The sequence below is a fragment of the Pararge aegeria genome, chromosome 7, assembly GCF_905163445.1.
Source record: "Pararge aegeria chromosome 7, ilParAegt1.1, whole genome shotgun sequence".
Taxonomy (NCBI): Eukaryota; Metazoa; Arthropoda; class Insecta; order Lepidoptera; family Nymphalidae; genus Pararge; species Pararge aegeria.
The window spans coordinates 6,014,440-6,038,491 of record NC_053186.1 but is presented as its reverse complement, the minus strand read 5'-3'; the positions used below and the strand labels follow the sequence as shown (position 1 = coordinate 6,038,491).

Below are 24,052 nucleotides of genomic sequence, written 5' to 3'. Positions count from 1 at the left end.
CATATCGCAAGCGAGGCTGCGTCGGAACTGGCAACGGTACACCGTACACGTAATGGCCTTTGAGGCTCCGTCACATTTCTTCTTTCACTTGACGCACATTCACGCTCAGACAACATAAATTCTTTAGAAAAACCCACTCCAAGAGTCACTTCAATTAAAACAAATGTCCCAGGTATGCTGGGATTCCACAAAGAAGTAAAGCACAAAAGTGTACCTAAAGCTCAAATCCTTACTATTACTTTTTTAATATTATAAATCTGAAAGTGTGTATGTCTGTTTGTCCCGCCTTACTATGATCGCCCTGACTATGATCTGACCAATCAACTTGACTTTTGGCATAGAGTTAGTAGAAACAACGGTACATACGCTTTTTATCTTCGGAAAACAAACGGTTCCCAAAGGAGATTTGCAGAAAACCGGGAACTATTCATTTTATTATATGAATAACACTATCACTTCACCGTTGAAGCAAGTGATATTTTAATTACTTAAAACGCACATAACTTCGAAAAGTTAGAGGTACCTGCTGGGATTCGAACCTGGCCCCCCAAAAGAAAAGTCGAGCTTCTACCCAATGCGCTATCACCGCTTTATTTATAAGTGATAAGAAATAATTGAAAGGTAATAAACGAATTGACAAATCAAGAATAAGTTTCAAATCGCGTAAGGATAGTATTAAATACAATTTTTTTATATTAGTGTTTTTACCTACACTTGGAGGAATTATCAATTTTATAAATTGAAATTGCATATAAAAATTTTCGGAACCGACAGGATTTGAACCTGCGACTCTCGGGCAATCGCGGACTGAGCATTTTCGCCAATTAAGCTACGGCTCTCCTACCATCGATGCCGAAATTAGTATATGAAAGCGCTCAGGCCGCGACTGCCCGAGAGTCGCAGGTTCAAATACTGTCGGTTCCGAATTTTTTTTTATGCATTTTAAATTTATAAAATACAATTTTTTTGTGATAAAATTTATGAAATCTACATCCCTTATAAGTTATTTAAAAGAATCGTACACCAGTTGAGAGAACATACTCCGAGTTAAAAAAGTGAAGGTTGCCTTGTTCCCCCTGCGCCCAACTCTGGGGTTGCCAGATATAAATAAGCAGGTGAGTACCTAAACGTTATCGATATACTCCCATCAGATATTTGATCATATGTTACATCAAATGAAACCTTCTTTATTCTGTATCTCACTGTATTAGGTTGCCTTAATAACAACTTGGTTCAATCATGGTTGCCTAGATTTTAGGTGGAATTTGAAATTTTAATATAAATAAAAGCAAGAGTGACAATAAGAGATGAATGTATTCATTTCTTATACCGGATCTCGCACTATAAGGTTGTCCACCACAGTGGCCCAGTGCGGATTGGTTGACTGACTTGACTCCAAACACCTTGAGAACATTATGAAAAACTTTAGGCATGAAGGTTTCCTCACGATGTTTTCCTTCACAGTAGAAGCAAGTGACATTGTAATTTTCTAAAACTCAAATAACTTCCAAAAGTTGGAGGTGTGTGCTGGGATTCGAACTCGGCCCTCGAAGAGTGAACTACCCACTGGGCTATCACCGCTTCAAAAAACTAAACCTTAATAGGTAAACTATTTATCTGAATAGTTAAACTATTTATCGGTGGTAGAGTCACTACACACAAACAGACTTGCCGTTTCAAAAGTGCTTATATTAGGCCTACTTGAAATAAATGAATTTAGATTTTTTTTGAATAAGAATCTGTAGATAATAATAGAGTACTTTAATCATATTGTACATAACTTTTATGTAACATCAATTGTTTTTTTAAAGTACTTACCTGATTAATTTTATAGGCAAAATTTTGCTACATTAGGTTTATTTTTTTTAAAGGACTCTAATTTTAATAATTTATTTAAATTAAAGTCTATGTGATAATATAGATATATGTTTAAAAAATAAATCTAAAATCGGTCAAGTAGTTTCGAGCATTTAGGGTACAGTTTAGACATAGAATTATAAATTGTAAGAAATAAGTCGCAGGCAACCGCAAATACAAACAAATGATTGCTTACGTACCTACTTACATATTCTTCTAAAAAAAAACTTTCGATTCGTTTGTCTATACGCGCACCGGGTTATTCTACCGTTAACGTTCCGTTAACTTAAACTGTGCTTTAACTTTATCAGTGCTCATTGTCCTCACGGAATAGGTAAAAACGTTTCAAAAGGAATTTAGAAAGTAGTTCACGCTAAGAAAACCCTTGAAGAATGGCTAAAACAGTACTGTGTTAAGAAATTTGCATAATCTTCTATTTGTTAATTTGTTTAACTTCAGGTATAGATAATAAAGTTAAAATTGCGTTTGCACAACCGTACACGTGATAAAAGTGAAACCTTTTTTTACTCAACTACAATTTCAGAATTCGGTCCAATATGGTAGCGGGGTTACCTATTCTAGTGTATGGAAGATATATTAATCCCAAAATTATATTCTCTAAGTTTAATTTTTTAGACATACTAAATAAATTAACTGTAACATTGAACTAAATAAATTAACTGTAACATAAAACGCTCTACTTATCGGCTTAATAAACGAAATAAATAATACTACGTCTTAACTACCTATACTACTATAAACAGTCGACTTACAAGAAATGGTCATAAATTAGTGACATCTGCATATCGTCTGCGAAAGGTGCAGAAGTCATTTGTGGGATTGAGTATACGCTTTTATAATATGATTCCTAAGGTAATTTTGGACCTACCAATGCATAAGTTTAAAGAATTCGTTAAAACACATTTATTACAGCGAGGTTATTATACAATTGATGAATTTCTCAATGACAAGGTTGCTTGCAAGGTTGCCGGTGGTAGAGTCACTACACACAGACAGACTTGACGTTTCAAAAGTGCTTATATTAGGCATACTTGAAATAAATGAATTTTGAATAATTTCTTACTCCTTTAGGTATCATTATCAACATCATCATGTCAACGAGTGTACCTACGTCTACTGCTGGATATATGTCTTTCCCAATCAGTGGCGTGCACTGAGTTTCTTACCAGGGTCTTAACATGCAGGAAAATTGCATAAAATGGCAAAAATCCCCCTCCTATTCGAGTTATATATCAATTTTAGGGTAAGCAGTGCTTTTAAGCATGTACGAAGTGCACGCCACTGTTCCCAATAGGTCTTTCTTTGCCTCGGTTGTGCCGCTTGAGTCCAGCAGCTTCCTGCTGCCATCAGTCATCTAAAAAAAAAAATTTTTGGTTTTTCTTTATTCCTTTACACGATAGCCCTTGTCTGCAAACTCTAACTGATGATGCAGTCTAAAATGGTAGCGGGCTTACTTGTTAGGGAGTATAGTAGTCATACACCTAATCGGTATTCGCGTGACATCGCAACGGAACACTAAAAGCGGCAAGTCTTTGTAGGTAGGGTAGTAACTAGCCGCGGGCGAAGTCTCTCACCAGACCAGACCAGAGAAAAATCAGAAATTAAGTATAAACTTCCCCTCCTTCGAGACCAACGCGAGTTAAGTTTCAAGATTGAATAATTAATTAATTTATATCGTAATAAAAGTAGTTAGTAGTTTATGAAAGTAATGGCGAAATTGTATCTACTTTAGTAATTAATCTAAGTTGCGTAGCTATACTTACGATGAATATATCAAATTTTAAAAGTGAAAGTTAATTACTAGAAACTTTTGTGAACGCAAAACAGTTACAATGTATTATATATCACATATCAATCAAATCCCTTTGGTCTAGCGATTTGCATGTTACAACTTCACAGGCCACTATTTCGATTCCTGGGTCGGACCGAACGATGTTTACCTACTGATTTGTGTTTTTCTTTAAAATTAATAGTTCAAAGAACTAAAAAACAAAATAATTTCTACCTTTTAGTTTAGTAAATTTATAAAAGCTTGCTTTTTAGGTTTTCTTAAACTATTATTGTTGAAAAAATTAAATTAAACGGAAACCCGTGCACCATTATATTTTTGTTGGAAATTAAAATGACCGTCATTCATTCCTGCCATATCCACTAGGTATATAGATGAAAATTATATAAATGAACAAAAATCTTATTTCTGCAAATTGATAAAATGGAATAATCTCATCAATTGTCATCGGTCCTCGATATTATATCTACAAATTTTGAACGGAATCAGACCGTTTGAAGAGAGTCATCAATTCCAAAGTTACAAACATACAAACAAACAAAAAAAAAAGCAGTACTAGTCCAGAGTTAAGGAATTGGCTGTTTTAACCCCCGTGCGTCAGAGAGCACGTTGTACCGCGGACCCGTTTATAATAACCGGGTTCACTTGCATCTCTCTCATCTTTTTTATCGATTAAGTAGTCTGTCATACTTACATACTTTGAATTATTTAAGAGACATCTCCAAGATGTCAATGCTTAGATTATTGTAGAATTGTGTGCAATTTCCTTTAAACAGTTGCATTGCAATATACTAGGTTTAACATAAAATTATGAATTTTATGTAACCTAGTATATTGCACTGTAAGTTTAAGATGGAGCGGGGTAACCTATTAAATGTATGACAGATATATTAAACCCGGTACCTATGAGTTGGTTTTTACAGATCCTTCCGGGACGCTAAACTGCTAAACGGCACGACTTAGGTAGGGTGATCACTACCCATAACCGAAGCCTCCTACCAGACGAGAACAGTGAAAATTCAGTTACTCCCCGGTCTTAAGGCAGAGCAAAACCGAGCGTAGATGGGTTTTAGCCCGGAAATAGCTCTGATACAACTCAGTGAAAGTGATTGTCTAATTACATATAGCGAGGCAAGGAAGCGTCACGCTTTACTGGTAACATATTGTTTCGTTCACTCTTGAGTGAATTTAGTAGGTATTTATTGTTTAGAATTGTGATTAGTCGCGTGCCTTATACTGCTTCGTTGATCTAATGGTTAGCATGTTCAACTACGGATCAAGAAGTTCCGGGTTCCATAAAAAAAATGTACTTGATTTGTCTGTACTCAATAAGAAATTCAATAAAAATTCCGGGTGAGATACTTGGCATCCATCCCAGAACTTTGGAGAGCATGTTAAGAGCCTTTGCCCAGCTGTGGGACAGATGATGGGATATAATATCTGACGGTATGACAGAAAAAAAAAGCTACGCAGTTGAAGAAATTCTACGCAGTCGCGGATATCATCTTGTAAACTTATAGATGACGCCAGGGGTTGCCAACCTTTTAAAGCCAGCGACCAATTGAAGCACCTTACCTAGCTAGTTAAAATAAATACTTGTCAGTTAGGCAGATGGCGCACAAAACAAAAACATTGTAGGTCTATACTTTAACCATAATAAATATCTTAAAAAAATTAAAAATCGTCAAATCGATCATTTATATTTTTAATTGTAATTTTAATTTCATTATCCATTTTAATTTTGACGTGTGTTTCATTTATATTTTGTTTCTATTTCTATGGGTGAAGCCTGAAAGAAATGAATTTTGTTTTTTTTTTTATTAAGTCGAGGATTATTAGACCATAATCCACACCCGGCCTAAACCCTTCTCACTCGAGGCAACACCCGTACCAGTTTTGGTGATAACATGTAATTATGATAACACTGGTTATGTTTTTAACCCCCCACGCAAACACGACGGGGTGTTCAAGCTTTGACTGTGTGTGTGTCTGTCTGTGGCATCATATTTCCCGAGCGGATGAACCGATTTTGATTTTGTTTTCATTGTTTGGAAGGTGAATTAGTCAGCAGTGTTGCAAAGTCGGTCAGAGTTGGCCGCCGCAACAAAATTGAGAATTAATTTGTTTCACAGGTCCCACAATATGGGTATCAATAGGGGCTTGACTAGTAGAATAATGTACATTATTAATTTTTAGTATTAGGTTTATATTGATTTTAGTTAATATGGGATAAAAATATTATACGCACCACTCTTGCACACAATTTAGGCGTGCGAATATTGTGGAAAAGACATAGAACGACATCGGTCGTCTTTTATAAAAGTATTCATTAATAGCGTGGGTTACATATTAATAAAATGTTATAGTATAGATAAGTAAGGAAGAAAACATACACGCCGATAGAGCGGCGTGCAGTGCTGGTACAAAATAAAAGAAAATGAATTTCTCATACAAATAACTTTATTTATTAGAAATCATTCAATTTATAAATATTTAATTAGTAGAAACTTAAATGTTTATAGCTATTCTAGAAAACGGAAATTTCAAGCGGAAACATAATCAATTGAATATAAATGCCGAAACTTATCAACAATTTTTTTTTTCATATAATACTAGGTGACATATTTCGTTTTACAATGACGGGTAGTTTAATTTGCCCAATAATAAAGTAATCTATAAAAATATTATTTATATGAATATTGAAAATAAATAAGGAAAATTTCAATAAGAATAACTAATTAAAATAAATTGATAATAAATTCAGTGCAGTGCAGATGCTGCCTAACATGAAGCGCAATTTAACGCCTTAACTACAATTTATATATATATTAACCCTCTCCACGCGTGTCCGACTCGCACTTGACCGTTTTTTATTCCTTGCATGTACACGTAAACTGACCCGCGCAAACCCTCTTTTAAAAACCGCCGATACATTTTAAATATTGCCTAGAGATAATTAAGATCGGATAGATTAAAAGGACCGCTGATGTGACTCGTGAAAATTTAATACATACATATGAATTGCATAATAATTTATTATACATTGTGTATGTAGTACACGTGTAGTGTAGTATTTACTGTGTGTATACACGGTAAAATACTTTTATAAGTTACATCGGCAATATCCTTTAGTTCAAAAACGAGTTATTAATATCCAACTAAACATAAATGCATCACAGACTTTGTTGCTTTACGTTCGTATGTTAAATTCAACAAGCAAGCCGTGCTTTTTCTGTCACACCACGCAACAACCAATAGCGGATAAGTATGGTTTCACGTGCACGCCTTTTGATCGACTAAACCAAATCGCGCCAAACAAAAGATGAAATTTGCGTATTTCTTTCTTTATTCCACTACAAGTTACACCTTAATTGGAATCTGGACTTTAAGTGATGACTGATGATGGAGTTAAAGATGATATTGTTTGGTGGCTCGTCTTAGTCGATAAGGCGGTAATAAGCTACGTTCTAAAACTGATCTTGTAACTTATAATAATTCTAATACTGCACAAGCACTGATAACTTTAATTAGTAGTTTTTTGAATACGATATTTTAATACTATCACAGTATACTCAGTATATTCACTATGATATTATTATTAATTTAAGTGTTAGTATATTTGATGTTTTTAAATATTTAAAATAAATGTTAAGGGTGGATCAACGGCTGCGTACGCGCACGCGCACTTAATGAGCGCGTCCGTCGCACGTGCAATGACTATGGACGAACGATTCTCAGGCATACCAGGTGCAAGGCAATAGGTGCAAGGTTTGTCGAACGATATCGGTTATTAAATTCAGTCATTTTATCCACTCAAACTGTTGAGACAGTGTCGTATGACGTTGTTTTTTTAATGTCTATATATCTTTGATTAATATTAGTTCACAACAGAATTACTCTCTCTTTTCGTGAAATATAATAACAAAAGAAACCAGGTCAAAATATAACAAAAATTGCCTTTTTTAACAAATACAAGATTGGTAGGTGTATTTTATTATCTAGCCCATACATTATTAAGTTGGTATAATCCTTTTTTTTTCACCACACATGCATTACCTGAAATGGAAAAAATATATATTTTATTTATACCTTCGTTAGGCACAAACTGAGTAAAAATTATATAGATTGTCAGTGTTTTTTTTAAATCGTCATATATCTCATCTCTCATCTATGAGCCTCATAAGCAGGCTCTCCATCGCCCGCCTTGCTGCTCCTTGTGCTGCGAGTGAATGCTCGGATTATCTCTACGTGATCAAATCAGAAATGTGGAGATTCGTAAAAGAACCAAAGTTACCGACATAGCTCAACGAGTCGCGAAGCTGAAGTGGCAATGGGCGGGGCACATATTTCGGGGAAAGGTAGGACGTTGGGGGTCCCATGGTGCTGGAATGGCAGCCCCGCATTGGTAAGCGCAGCTTTGGTCGACCTCCAACGAGGTGGACGACATTAAAATAATAAAAAATAAATAAATATACTACGACAATACACACATCGCCATCTAGCCCCAAAGTAAGCTTAGCTTGCGTTATGGGTACTAAGATGACTGATGAATATTTTTATGAATAACATAAATATTTAGAATATACATATAAATGAAACACCCAGACACTGAAAAACATTCATGCTCAGCACACATCAACATTTTCCAGTAGTGGGAATCGAACCCACGGCCTTGGGCTCAGAAAAAGACAAAAAAAGGCGAAAAATAGACCTATGACCAGCAGTGGTTGCTATCGGTTGATATGATGATGATGATAATATCTCATCTTATGGTAGATGACGATGTTGAATGCGTCGGTAATGTGGAAGGGATATGGCAAATGTTTTTTTTTATTAAGTATCAAGTGTTTTGTCATTTCATAAACGCTTATTTCATTTCATTTACGCGTTTTGTGGTTATGTCCTAAAGTTTGCGGAACAACTTAGAAACGAGGAGTAAAGCGCTTATGTGTCCATGGGATAACAACGACTTATCTGATCAGATCTTTAGGAAGCTGACGAGGGAATAAAAGGCGTTATCACGAAACATAGGGGAAAAAAATCTGAATTACTCCCTAGTCGCGCCTAAAGAAGTTTACTTCAATAAACATCGTATTGTGTGGAATGTCCACCACCCTCAAACATACACCTGCATTCCATGTGTTTTTGTCATCACCGTCCTGGCCGTTAACATCGCTAATGTTTTTTCTCGTTTTCTTATCTCCATGTGGTCGGTCGGCGGAGCGTATGGGTAGATAATGATATATTTTAGGGTGCGCAAAGGAGACGATTGCGCAACTGTAGAACGTTTGACTAGGTAATGAGAATTTCTGAAAGCGTTCTTGGGGGGGATTATTACAATGTCTTCGGAATACCATGGGGAAGACATTGGTGGAGTGAAAAAATATGTTTGGTGAGCGGGGGAAGTTATTGGTGCGGATGAATATTTGAGGATGAGAGAGAGATTAACAACGGAAGAGAGGAGGTGTAAAATATATCTGAAAGGGAGGACACATAAAAGGAGTATACCTACATTATGTACTAGGAGAACAGAATGGAAGAGGGATAGATCCCCTTGCATTTAATTTCATAGCAGCAGACACATACCTACATCTGTTGTGTGGAATTCCCATTCCACGTGTTGTTGTCATCATCGTCCGCCCTATCCGTTGTCACCCTGTGTATGTTGCCCCGTCTTCTTATCCCGGCAGGGTTGGTGGGGTGTGCGGGTGGATTAGTGGGTGGGTTGGGGGTAATAGGTCTGTTTGCGGGCGCTGGAAAGAAACGGCTGCGTAGCCACGAGTACAGTTGGTAGGATGGGTCTAGTACCATTGACGTAAATATTTGGGTGAAGAACGCTGTGAAATAAAATAGACGCATATATTAATGTAATATGTCCAGAAAACAAAGGAGTTTGCAAATTAATTAGTATGGAGCCTTATCTTCAGTCTGCCATTTCTATTTTTTCCAAAATAAATACGCTTTGAACTGTACCAATCATTGGCTGGCATCAATACAAACAAATATTATAAAACATGTAAATGAAACCCGAAATAACACTACACTGGCTTTCGAGGAATTCTAAGACTTATCTGTGAAACCGAAAACCTAATAGTTTTTGAGTTAACTACATAGTTTTTATGGAAAGAAATTAGATACAGCCCTGACATCACATGCAATATAACAACCCTTTGACTCCTGACACTCACTCACTTAATAAAATCATTTTATTTCAGGTCGGGGACCCATATACAAAATTTAACACAAAATAAATATAAGACAGATTTTAAAAATAAATAAAGAAAAAAAAAAAACTATAATTAATTAAAATCTAGAATTAAAAATTACAATCAATTAAATTTCAATAAAAAAAAAAAAAAATTTCAATTAAGTAAGCGTCGCGTAGCGTAGGTACTATGCGCGTTCGGACTTTTATCTTAATCAGGGTTGTCATAAGTAAACACTTACAAGGTTTTGCATTTGTTTGTATGTAAAAATATGCTTCTTTTGATTTAATACTTTTACAGGGCAATAATACTTTTTCGTAAAAAATAATACTTTTTCGTAATGAAATATCCTTATGCATCCTTCAAAATTAGTTTGTAATTCGGTTACACGTTGTATAAGACCAAAACCTTCTAAAGCGTTAGGTTGCAGAGATATAAGCTATCAAAGAAATGGTAAGCGATATTTAAATTAATTTTGTTCCCTTACTGTTGAATATTGATTTTATATCACAATGGTCATTTGTCGATACAATTTTCATAATAATCACCATCGATAGTTACATTAAATAGTCCCGCAATTCAGTTGCTTTTAACTCATTATTGCACACCATTGGTAACAAAACTTTTGTATCACAAAAAAAATGGCAGACGTTTAGGTAAATTCTCTTAATAAAGAACATAAGGAAACCGTGTGTACGACTAATATTGAAACATCAAAAACCACTCCACTTAAGAAGTGTTTCTCGAACAGTTGATTATATTACCCTTAATGTTCTAAACATTTACCATAAAATGGGGAAAGTGGGAAAAGTTTGTGAGCTGGCAACATTACGCGGTGTGAATTGAACTTTTAAATTTAATAAATGGATAAATAAATACACTTTCATCGTATACATCACAGAAAAACAAACAGATATTTAAGTACAATAGGGGCTAGTGATTAGATAGGGTGTTCAATTTCGAGATGTTATTACACAGTGATCTCTTCAAGGCAACCAAATGCCTAAAAGGAAATAAATATAGAGAAATAACAATCTATTTCCTTACTAGATGTTGAACTAGTTTTTTTTTTTAAATTATATATGAACGTAAATACATACTGATGATGGATGCGAACATGTTAGGAGTGGCTGCAACAGTTTCAGTCCTCCTCTGAAGTACCAGGAGAGCAGCGGACGGCGCCAGTTGTAGCTCCTGCAGAGTGGCGTCTACTTCAGTTAGTTCTCGCCGCGGGAATGCCGTCCACAAAGAGAACGTCGACCTGGTAAGCTGGAAGAGAACTGTGTGTTTTAGCTTTGTGTTTTTTCTGAATGAAAATCATTAGTTAACTGGTAGAAACGAACGAAAAAACGTTATGCCTACACCTGCTTGTCTGTCTGTGTGTGTGTATTGTTGTGTTGGTGTGTGTGTGTGTGTATATTGTTTGTGGGGGTGTGGATATGTGTGTTGGGTGTGTGTTGTGTGTGTGTGTGTGTGTGTGTGTGTGTGTGTGTGTTTTGTCTGTCTAAAGCAACGGATGAACCTCTTTTGTTTTAGTTTTTGGTTTGTAAGGCGGTAAATATACCTGAACTTTTTGCCAAGATATTTGGTCCCCCTGCCCCGGGACTCTTTCAGCTATAACGCCAAAGTTGTTTAAAATCTATGCACATCAGCCAAGGTACCGCTACCATGCTTGATGTATAGAGATGCAACCTTATTCCTAGTTATGACGGTAAAATTTTAATTTATTCCAAGTAGGCCTAGTTTATAAGCACTTTTGAAACGTGAAGTCAGTCGTAGAGAGTTCGTAGTGACTCTACCACTGGTTCAAAAGGCAGATTCTACCGAGAAGAGCCGGCAAGAAACTCAGCAGATTGCTCTTTTTCGACATAATTTCTACGGAACTCTTAATTCTTGATTTGATCACGTAGAGCTATTCTGGCAAATAAAAAATTAAATAAATTTATTACCTGCAGATTCTCAGCGACGTATCTCTGTACATCAGCCAAGGTAGCGGTAACGTCAAAGTGCGCTGTGTGGGCCTCGCCGTCAGGCAGTTTGAACTGGACGCGTGCTCGACCTGAACTGTCACCTACACCTAAGGAATAGACAACTTATTAGAAGAAGAGCATTTTATGTCAGAACTCGTCCGGGGCTGCTTTTTTTTTATTCCATTACGAGTAAGCTCTTGAGTAGACTCTCACCTCGAGGTAATTGATGATGCAGTCTAAGATGGTAGAGGGCTAACCTGCAGGGCTAGCACGGGCAGGAGATATAAATTATATCCCCCGATTATATCCTCTATCAAGGGATATAATTATCTTTTCCCCTTGCCAGAGCACGGCAACAGGGGAGAGGATAAATTTATCCCCGTTTGACATTTCTCGTGGATATATATCCCCCGCCCATAGCATGGGAAGAAATGAAAGGGGAAAGACTATCCTTTTTTGACATTTGAAAGAGACAATTTTATCCCCGTCCTTAGACGTGGGTTTAAAATTCTGTTAACGAATTAAAGTCGAAAAAAAACATGTCTCGTGCTTTCTGGGGCTCTTATAATTCAAGTGAAATGGAGAAATCTGAACGAAAATTACACCGGCGATCTATACGTGACGCCAGTAATCCGTTCGAATTTCCCGATGCAGAGTTCCAACACTTGTTTCGGATGGGTAAAAATTGTGTGCTGTACTCGTGCGAGGACCTTAAAGAGGCACTAACCACTAAATGCTGTCGATGGACTACCAGTGCACATAAAAGTAAGTTGTTATTAAGTACCTAAAATCATCTTGTGCAAAGACATCATCTATATATGAACGTAGGTTTAAAAAAAAGCATGGCTAATCACTTTTTGTCTAGGTTCTCACATCTTTAAGGCTATTAGCGGACGGTAGTTATCAGCGGGGACAGGTCAAGACCATGGCTGTTGCTCAAACAACAGTCAGCAAATAACTGGCCCAAATTACTGGAGCTATTGTCAGTATGTGAGTATATATGGGTACTTACTTCCTAATAATTCTCTTTAGTAAATATAAATCCCATCCTGTTCAAAGTGCAGTGATGTGATAACTAGTTTTCATTTTATAGCCGAGTGCCCCTTGTACGTGTTGGTAAGATGGGAACTACAAGGTAAGGATAGAATAAGTGAAGAAGACCTAGCAAACCTCACCTTAGGGGATATTGTTAGGTTCACCACAGAGACTGGTAGGTTACAGGGGGGACCCTGCCGGGACACCAGTAAAACCTGTCTCAAACATGGGGAATAGGGTGGAATGGTCCTTACATAGGACTGATCACCCGTCTGGCAATGGCAGACATCCCCTCATCAAATATAGATATACTTACTTTAATAATAAAATTATTAGTCAGTACTTAGTACTTCAGTATAAGTACATAGCAAAGATATTCAATGCTAGGTACTTTAATTATTTTTCATTTCATTTTAGACTAATGCCAAAGTAGATATTATTCCCGGGAACAGACTCTGGAGATCCACGATAGATGTTCAACTGGTAAAGACAAATTATTTAGATCTAGAGTTTATCAAAAACTTAAACAATCAAGTAAGTTAATAATTTTAAAATATGTTTTACAGATTGTGGTGTGTGTCCATGACCAATTCATATTTATTAACTCTAAAGTAAAATATGAAAAGATACAGCTGTATGAAAGTAGAATCGGACAGTACTACATCTTATGTATGTTTTAAATAAAATGTGCAAACTTTCAAAACTTTACTTATTGTTGCCATTTACTAGTATAAAAGGGAAACAATGCAAATCAAAAAAAGTTACACACCTACCTATATCATTTTATTATACTCCTCATAATTACCTAGAAATTACATGCCTAGGATTCTGCTGCATATGTTGTATACGACTAGTCTGGTAAATTATTTATATGAATATACAAAAAACAATGTCTCATTATAATAAAATTGTTTATTTGAGGAATTAGTACAAAAACTTGGCAGTAGATACTGTATTTAGTAATGAAATATAAGAAAATACAAAAAAAAATGTCTGATAAATTATTTAACATGGGCATGGGTTAATCATCACGTCCAAATTACAATGTAGGATTGTGCATATATTTCTATTCAACATTTTATTAAAATCTTGGAGAAAATCTGAAAAAGCAAAACAAGTAGGAATTAATTTACATGTTTAAATAACAAAGTAGAATTTTATTGGGGACTCAGGGTATGCTCTAGAGCCTTGGATGATGACTCCGGATTTAGAAGCTGCACCAAATAGTTCTGCAGAGAAGTACACAAACTGGCACTGCCAAGTAAGAAACTGTGTGGAAAGGGCCAATAGGTACCTCAAAGACACATTTCGCAGCTTGGGGATTGACTGGGTGCTTCATTACAGTCCCGAAAAAGCATCTCCACTTATATATGCCTGCATAACACTTTATAATATTATGCATCATTATAGGCGTGTATTGTAAATATATACTTTAAATAATATTTAAGTTCCCATAACTTATTATTATTGGGCACATTAATGTTTGGTAATATTATAAAATTATATCTTATAATAATGGTTCCTTATAAATCATTGATCCTGCATTTTCACATACAATTTGCCCTACTAATTTGGGTCAACAGTATTGAGCATAATATAATTTGTATATTTCAGAACTCTAATGGAGCAAATGACAGTAAATTTTGTAAATACGAGCGAAGAACGACATCAGACATCAAATATGGATCAAACAAGATTGTTAACAGTTGCTCGACAAAAAAGAGAAAGATTTATAAATACATATTTTAATTAATAAAATTTCTAAATTAACCTTTTCATCCTTTTTAATTTATTTTTGTGTGATAAATGAGCATCCTGCATTCTTCCATCTATACCTACTCTGGAAAATAAATAAATTCTTCACTTGGTTGACTTTACAGCAACATGTATATGTTGCCTGTGGTTGCAGCTTTTTTAATGTCCTGCCACGTCTGCAAATAAAAGAAAAATTATGCAAGACTTGTTTGATGCCAACAACACTAATAAATAATTAAAATTTTTTGCACTTGCTTACTTTACCGCAAAATTGACTTAAGTGTTTCCACTGATTGACCGTCCCGTCTGGCCCATGCTCCTTCAGTAATGACTAAGATTTGCCACTGGGAGTCTGCCCTTTTGGCTCCTAAGAGTTCCTGTGAATTCCCCAGTGGCAAGGTGGTTGTGGGTTGGCATGAAATCTACCAACATTTGCAATTGTATTTTATTACTTCTTGATCTGAATAAACACAAATTTGTCAACTAATGGGCCATAGAAAAAGGCAAGCACAACTTTAAATAAAATAGTACAAGATCAATAATTTGATATGTAAACAGGATTGGATCTTGATGATTAACGTCTCTGTTTACTTTCACTGTAAAACATTCATTCATTAGGTACGCTTCTAAATCAATAGGTAGTCACTTTTTCAAACATTTTATAATAGAAGACTTACTTTTTAGCACTCATTTTATTTTCTCGAAAGGTAGGTTTTATACCACTTTGAAAAATCCAGAATAAATAATATAAACAAACAGCCGCAGACGAGGAACATTTATAGATAAAAAAAACAATAAAAAACTTAGACAACTAAAACAAAACAGAAAACGAAAAATTTATTTGTCAAAACCATGAGCACAGATTAGAATAATTAATTTGTGACATTTCCCGGGGGTTCGTCTTTCCCCTATTATATCCACCGTGGATATATTGTCCACCCGTGTGCCCATGCTCGGGGGGTGGATATAAATGCGTGAGGGGATAAACGTTATATCCTTTCCCCGTGGAGAAGTGTCCCCCGCCCATGCTAGCCCTGCTGGAGTATAACAGTTATATTAAATCCATACCCCTAATCGGTTTCTACGCGACATCGCGGCCACGCTAAATCGCTTATACATCTAGCCCTAAAGTAAGCGTAGCTTGTGTTATGTGTACTAAGATGACTGATGAACATTTTTATAAAAAATATACATAAATACATATTATAATATACAGATAAACGCCCAGACACTGAAAAACATTGATGTTCATCACACAAACATTTTCCAGTTTTAGGAATGGAACCTGTACGGGAGCTATGGTGATACGCTCGACCGTAACAATAGAAAGATCTTCCTCCGAGCGGGTGATCGTGCTCGGGGACCGAGGTCCGAACATTCATTTTTAGGCATTATAGGCATTCTTAGTGAACACTTCGCTAGCGCGATACAGGATTTTTGTAGCGCCATCTAGTTATGTAATGTGGAGACTGCTACAAACCCACGGCTTTGGATTCGGAAAGCAGAGTCGCTGCCCACTTGAGGATATCTCCCTTCCCGTAACATGTTATTTGATATCTCTCCCTCTTTAACGACCAAATCTGCGTTATTGGCGTCATATGGACAGATATGGATATTTATGGACTGGGCACCAAATAAGTCCGACATACCTGCTACTTTCTTTTACCTACTACGTTAATAGATCTATCAATACTCACTCGAAGGCGGGACTACTTGCGCAGGCGCAGACGGAGCTGGCAATGGCTGTTCTCTTGCCTTTCTCTCAGCTCTGTCTTGAGCTATCTGCTCCAAAATGCGTTGTCTTGCCAGATTGTTCTCTTTCTTCTCCCGTTTTCTCTCTTCCTGAAATAAGGTATGATATTTTTTTCAAGTTAATTTAAACATAAATAATAGATAAATTACGAATATATTTATGTTATTTTATTAAAGAGAGGAAAATCAAAAAGCGTATAGACTTTTTTAGTTACACGTATATTTATTTAACGTAAATTGTTGAATTTCTTGTCGGCTTGTTCTAAAAGGTTAAGAATTAGTTTCTGATTAGACACTCCCCAGTGTTACATACCTGAATCTGCTTCATCTCTTGATCAGCCTGCCATTTTTTCAACTCTGCGACGCCCTGTCCTACTGCGCGTCTGTCCATCTCTTTCTGTCTTTCCAACTGAAATACAATACAGTAGCAGAATCCGTGTACACGACTAATATTGAAGTATAAAAAAACCTCTCCACTTTAGTAGTGTTTCTCGAACAGGCGGTTAGTCACTTCAAATTCAAAAATATTTTATTCATGTAGACCTTATCACGGGCACTTATGAAGCGTTCATACATTTAACATGTTACACTAATGTGTAACATGTTAAATGTATCACTATTAAATAAATAGTGATGGTGATAACTGCATTCATTAACTTAAAACTAAAGCTAGGAGGGTTCCAAACGCGCCCTGGTCTAAGAAGAGCCTACAACAAACTTAGCCAGGTTTTTTTTTGTTATCGCCATCTCAAAGTCTAGTTAATGTTGATCTATGAAGAGCAATTCATACCCAAGCTTTTTTATCATACATGTAATCCTTAATATTATAATAGGTTTAGCAGGTGACAGTAATTATTGTACCTCTAATGTTCTGAGGAAAATGTGAAAAGTTTGTGAGCTAGCAACATTCCGCGGGTGTGACGTGCTCGGGACGTCTCCTTTATTTTTGGACACAATGCAATGCATGCAATAATGGCTGTATGAGGATTCCGCATGTTCTGATGATTAATATCACGCGATTTTTAAAAGTGATTTATAATAATCATATCAAACCATTACCCCTCCCAATACAGGGCACGGGTCTCCTCCCACAATGAGAAGGGTTCTACCACGCTAGCACATTACAGACTGGTGGACTCCATACGCTTTTTAGACCACTATGGAGAACTCTCAAACTCTCATGCAAGCAGGTTTCCTCACGATGTTTTCCTTCACCGTTGAAGCAAGAGATATTTAAATTGCTTATAAACGCACATAACTAAGAAAAGTTAGAGGTGCGTGCTGGGATTCGAATTCGGCCCCCGCGAAAGTGAAGCCGAAGCCTTAAGCACTAGACTAAAACCGTTTCAAAATAAATAATAAATAAATATACTACGACAATACACACATCGCCTTCTAGCCCCAAATTAAGCGTAGCTTGTGTTTGACTCAGAAAGCAGGGTCGCTGCCCACTGCGCCGCTCGGCCGTCAAATATGATTAGACGATTGAAATAGGTACTGATAGATAAAAGGGTTATCTCACCTCCTTTTCTATCTCTTCCTTCTCTCTCCTTCGCGCATTCAAAAGCTCCTGTGCTCTTGACACCTTGTCATCGGCAAGTGCGGTATTTTCGTTCTCAATCACTGGTGCCTGTTAACAAGTGTATACAAGTTCTTGAATTATTTCCATTAGTACCTACTGTTTTCTTTTACGTCAAGTGCTCCGAGCGTGCCCTCTTGAGCACGCTTGGCTTTATAAACCCATTAAACGCAGTATGAGTGGAACCAGTTTTTTTTTATTCACTGCAAGCTAACTATGCCCTCGACTGCAATCTCACCATGTGGTAAGTGATGATTCAGTTAGTCTAAAAATGGTAACAGGCTAGCCTGGTATGGCAGTTATATTAAACTCACCTTAACTCGGTTTTTACGCGACATTGTACCGAAACGCATAAATCACTGGACGTGTTTTTGTAACCGCCGAAGCCTCCCACAAGACCAGACCAGAGATAAATTCCCATATTACCTAACCTTACTTTCAAATTGGGACAGTTTAATATCGCTGTCCGAAATCTGCCGTATTCTGACTAAAGCTGTAGTGAGTGCTGTAGGGTATGCATGCACCAGAAAAATTGCATAAAACGGCAAAAATTCTCCTCCTATAAGAGTTATATATCAATTTTAGGGTAGGCAGTACTTTTGTGCTTGTATGAAGTGCACGCCACTGAGTGAGTGTACTCACGGTCTCAGGGGGGGAAGGTTCGCTCTTCTGGCTAGGACCGGGCTGATCCTCTTTGGGGCGCCTCACGCATACGTCACCGTCGCAAATGACTTCAAACTCCTGACCCGAGCGGGTCACCTCGTTGTGCTCCGTCTTCTGTATCTTCGCTGCTGGTCCTGATGAGGTTTCTGAAGGGTTTCATTGAAATTTACTTATTTTTTATATTAATTTATTTAGTTAAAAAAACACCCCGAGAAGACATTAAACTTGCCCAATTCGTCTGAATTGAGCAAATTACAAATCATTATGCAAATTACAAACTTCCAATAATTGTGCAAATTACAAATAATTATGTTAAAATAAAGAAGTACAAACGAATATTTTTCAGTGTCTGGGTGTTTATCTATTATATTATAAGTATTTATGTTTACTTTACATTACCGCATTCGTGCTTAATATTATCCAGATTGTCAAAGTCAAAGTCAAAGTCAAAAATATCTTTATTCGAGTAGGCCCACAGGTGGCACTTTTGATGCGTACATAAGAACCACACGGTATTGAGATGATGGCGATAACCACATTCGTAAACTTAAAACTAAAGCTACGAGGGTTCCAAACGCGTCCTGGTCTAAAAAGAAGCCCACAACAAACTTAGCCGGGTGTTTTTTTTTTTTTTGTTATCACCATCTCACAATGTCATTTTAAATTATTAGAAGAGCAACCTGGTTAGAGCAATAATTTACACCCAAGCTTTTTTATCGTTTACGTATTCCTTTATACTATAATATGACTTCTCTATAAGCTTACGTTTAATACAAACTTTGAACTTTTTAAGAGACATCTCCAAGATGACAATTGGTAGTTTATTGAATTGCATGCGCTTATTGCAACTCAATCTGCACTGTACTTACTGTAAAACTCGGTATAATAATTTCCATTCACATAAGAGTAAAAACAAAGGGTTAAATAAAAAATACCACAAAGATTTCGGAATTGTAGTTCCTATAATTATAATGAAATCGGTATTAATTTAAAAATTCATACAAAAAAATCCATATCAAAATATGTTATAAAAACCATGTTATTCGACAACGTCGTAGACCGATCATAGAATCGTGGGACATATATATAACAAGGAGAGTATTTATGTAAAATATTGAATATTTAATATTTCACAAACTAAAAATTATTTATTAACAATCTAGTTCTGAGGCTTAAATTACTTAGTACAGTCCGAGAGATTTCAGGTATTTTTTATTAAATGCTGTATATACAAACACTTATAAAAATGCAAGATTAAAGAAACCCATTATAAATGCAAACAAAGTAATGCAGAACTGCTAATTCTTATTTTTCTTACCTGGTTCTACATCATTTTCTTTCTGTGTAGACTGAAGTACACTGGGAGTTGTTTGTGGTACACTAGGAACAGATGATGGTACAGTAGGGGTAGATTGCGGCACACTCTGGGCAGACTGTGGCACACTAGCAGCAACATCCGGAATCTTTTCAACAGGTTTGGGTTGAGATTGTGATGTCAAAGAGGCTGCTTCAGATTGCATGAAGTTAACAGTTTCCTCTTTAATATTATGTGATGATGTTGAAGGTTGAACTGAGCCTGGTTTCTCTTCTTGGCCTAGAAACATAATTTAATGAAATGTGATTATAGTATTCACTTAGGATAAACTTAGACAATCTGGGCTAAACTTGGGTAAAATTGCAATCCAATTGGAGAACATTTTGGGTGCAATCCTTATGCATATGGTGCATTTATAGCATTTTTACTCGCTTTTAGTGCAGAACAACTTAACCCTAAAATATAGAATATTTAAGGAGCCAAATGTATTCGTAAATTAATTACGTATCTTTTTTTGACTTATTTTTGTATATTTTATTTGTTTACTACCCAAGAAAGAAAATATATTTTTTATTTGAGAAAATATTCTTTTAAATTGATCCCATACTTTTATCAAATTAGATATGGTAGTTTAGTTTTTAAATTAAAAAAAAACTGGAATAAATATGTCTTACAGATTACAATATTTTGATATGTATGTATAGAGCAAATTTTATTACAGTAATCACAAAACTAACAATACCATGCCCAAGCAAATGAAGATTCTTTTGTCTTAGTCAAGTACAATTTGGGCCAGCTTAGGCAGACTGGACTACTAGGGCCAGACAAGTTAAAATGATTGGCTTGGGGCAGATTTTCATAACATTGTAGCAATCTTAAGGTAGCATTTTTTATAAGGTTTTGAGAAAGCAGTGTATTCTTGGGACGAATGGAGTTAGAGGGGACGTGATATAACTTACGATGCTCCTCCAAAATGCGATCAATTCTAGTGGCTAATTGTTCAGGTTGAACTCCCGCACATACCACTTCCAGAGGTGTACCATTGCGTCCAATGAAGAATAACGATGGCACTGGTACAAATTGGTCTGGTATATAGATGTTAAGAAAGACTATTTCAATATACTATCATGACGAAACCCACCTCACAGTTGTAAGCAGAGCTGATTGCTTCTAAGCAATCCAACCTTCATTGATCACATGTTTTTAAACAACTACACTGAACTGAATCTTAGAGACTAATGTTTTGTCTTACACTATATTATAGATACACAGCAAAGAAACTGTATGCATAAGTTATCATCTTAATATCACAGTTTTGATTAAAATTGATATTAAGGGATTTACGGGATCATACTATATTTATTGATTGGTTACCTTTTTAAATCTTTAATATAAATAAAATTTCTCTTCTACTGGGTGTCTTCGAGAAATACTGTAACTTATAAAAGGATACAAATTTGAGCAAAGAATGTATAATTCTCTGAGCCACTTTTCAACTTAACAGCAAGGAAATTGTCCTGATTTGACAGCCTCTGCATCACAGCACCATCTTCTAATGTTTCAGCTAACTCCTTGGAGAGCTGGTTCTCATCTAAAATAATTCAATCAATAGTATTAAAATTTTCCAACACGGAAATTGAACCTAGGGCCTCCTGATCCATGGCTTAACTTGCTAACCACTAGACAGGCATGGATTTCTAAATAACCATTATTTAAACATGTTTATTACATCCAAACAAAAAATGCAATCAGCTGCTAGTTGTTCTATAAAAGCAGTTATACTTTATGTTGACAAATCATCTGTTGTTCATATTTGGAGACATAAAGTGGTTTGTTGCTCCAAACTGTCTCTATATGATAATAAGGTGGTTCTTTATGGTTATAAATACCCATGTGTTTAATATGCCTTGTTGCTTTAAGTTTATTTTAAACTGCTTATTGTTTTAATGGATTATTTGCTGAATTATAATATATTATAAATAACAATTAAATTTACTTATATTTATGGATCAATATATTACTGAGATGCAGTGAGACAAATTTGGTAGGAGCTTGATCAAGCTTCACTTTAGGGGGGGCCAGCATGCACCTCTAAGTTCTCTAAGATGCCTTTTTGTTAATTAAATATCACTGGCTTCAATGGTGTAGGAAAACATCCTGAGTGAACCTGCATGCCTGAGAATTCACCATAATGTTCTCAATGGTGTGTGGAGTCCGAGAATCCGCACTGAGTCAGAAAGAAAAAAAAATCACCCTAACAAGTTGATAAGACGAAAAGTTACACATCATAATAAATTATTACCGCTTTCTAGAAGTGACGAATGTAGTGACGTAATTCCCTAAAATATGTAGAAAATATGTATTTTTACGATTGAACTCTTAGAAAATATAAGGAAGTTGTATTGAGAGATGAATATTAAGGGCTCTGTGGTCAGTTAAAGGGCTCACCTTCGACAAAAACAACAAAAATAGCATTTCTTTGTTTTGAAAGAGTCACGGCCTCAGCCATGCTTCCCCCGTACCAATGCATTGCGGCTAGTTTTCAGTCCAGTTTTTCAGTGCACCTATAAACTCCTCGTTTCTATTTCTCTATTTTTTTACACTTTTCAACTAATGGTTCACCGATACAAAAATATTACAATGACATGACACAACGGATTTTGACAGCTCTGACGTATGTTTATTTTGTATTTGACTTTATTAGTGCACAGATTAAACATTTAGTAATAAGGTCATTTAAATAAATTAATGGTAATGTAACAAATTGTAAAAAGAAAAGCATTTTATTTTGGCTGGAACGAACAAAATTTCAATCTTAAAAATATCTCAAACTAAAATAGTAAATGACTAAGAAGCAAACTCTGTCTATGGGATTTCATGTGACCTTGTGGCAGGTCGCGGCATAGATGGCGGGAAAAGCAACTGTTCCATGCTATTCAATAGCAGATGGCGCGGAGTTCGTTTCCATTTATTTAAGACTGCATAGGCTTAACTGCATTTTAAGTTGATTTTAACAGTAGCTTAATAGTATGAACCCACAACCAACGCACAACTATTAGGCTATAATACAAGAAGCTTCTAGCATGGTTGACGCTTACTGTTCTCGAAATCAAGTCCTTATTTTAGAGACGTCAAGATATGTCATATAAACTCGGTAATTCAAATTCAAATTCAAATTCAAAATTTCTTTATTCATGTAGGTCTATCACGGCACTTATGAAGTGTTCATACATATATGTTTACATAATTGTAAGGGGATGCTGATAACTTCGTTCGCAAACTTAAACCTAAAAATACGAGGGTTCCAAACGCGCCCTGGTCTAAGAGCCCACAACAAACTTAGCCGGGTAATTTTTTTTGTTATCACCATCTCACAGTTTATTTATATTAAGCTATGAAGCAAGAGCAATGCACAACCAAGCTTTTTTATCGTTTAACTAATCCTTAATATTATAATAGTATTTTTCTGTAATCTTACGTTTATAAACTTTGAACTTATTGAGAGACATCTCAAAGATTTCATTTGGTAATTTGTTATAAAATAATATACAATTGCCCTTGAATGAATTTGCAATTTTGTGTAGCCTAGTAAACTGCACTGCACATTCAATATTATATCTACCTGCTGATTCCCCTGATTATAACGTCATGCTCAGTAAAATTATTTATTACAACGCATTAACATCTCTCTAAGTCTGTCAGAAACATATCTAATCACATTCTTAAAAAGGTAATTCTTTCTTAAATATTTGAATGCAATGAACAAAAAAAAAGAATCTGCATTATCCGGTGAAATTAAAAATAGCCCATCGTCATACATATAAATTATTAAATAAAACACAAGTGCGAAAATGTAAAATAAAACACTTGTGTCTAATATTTTCAATTATGATAAATGAAGTTCACGTTACTATAGTCGTAAAAATGTAATAGGCCCGTTTTGACATTTGTCATCGCGACGTAACTAGTTATGGAACCATAAGACTCTGTACTCGATACTCACGATAAATTAATTCAAGTTTGTATCAGTACTTGATTGATATTATTATGTATTGTAAAGTGTTCATTCGTTCAAAGTATTCCTTTAACTTCACAACCAATACGCGTGAC

At 35.7% G+C, this 24,052-nt stretch overlaps 1 protein-coding gene across 1 annotated transcript; it reads right to left on the bottom strand.

Annotated features, from left to right (window-relative positions):
* Positions 1–6,436: 6,436 nt before the first annotated feature.
* On the bottom strand, positions 6,437–22,607 carry LOC120625085 (UBX domain-containing protein 4). Its single transcript, XM_039892008.1, has 12 exons — positions 22,391–22,607; positions 21,396–21,533; positions 20,902–21,027; positions 19,946–20,221; positions 18,607–18,773; positions 17,908–18,015; positions 16,699–16,794; positions 16,331–16,475; positions 11,823–11,950; positions 10,974–11,142; positions 9,254–9,504; positions 6,437–7,723 (listed from the first exon to the last, which is right to left on the bottom strand). Exons 1-11 carry the CDS (start codon positions 22,470–22,472, stop codon positions 9,254–9,256), a joined length of 1,686 nt encoding a protein of 561 aa, XP_039747942.1. The 5' UTR covers positions 22,473–22,607; the 3' UTR covers positions 6,437–7,723.
* Between the last annotated feature and the right edge of the window lie 1,445 nt (positions 22,608–24,052).

What these genes read in the sequence shown, in the direction of transcription:
- LOC120625085 (XM_039892008.1), bottom strand. Translation starts at nt 22,472, where the DNA reads ATGCATTGGTACGGGGGAAGCATGGCTGAGGCCGTGACTCTTTCAAAA. An exon ending in AAGAGATGAAGCAGATTCAG is followed by an intron (nt 16,476 to 16,698) that starts GTATGTAACACT and finishes ACCTTATTTCAG; the next exon opens with GAAGAGAGAAAACGGGAGAA. An exon ending in ACGTCGCTGAGAATCTGCAG is followed by an intron (nt 11,143 to 11,822) that starts GTAATAAATTTA and finishes GTTCTCTTCCAG; the next exon opens with CTTACCAGGTCGACGTTCTC.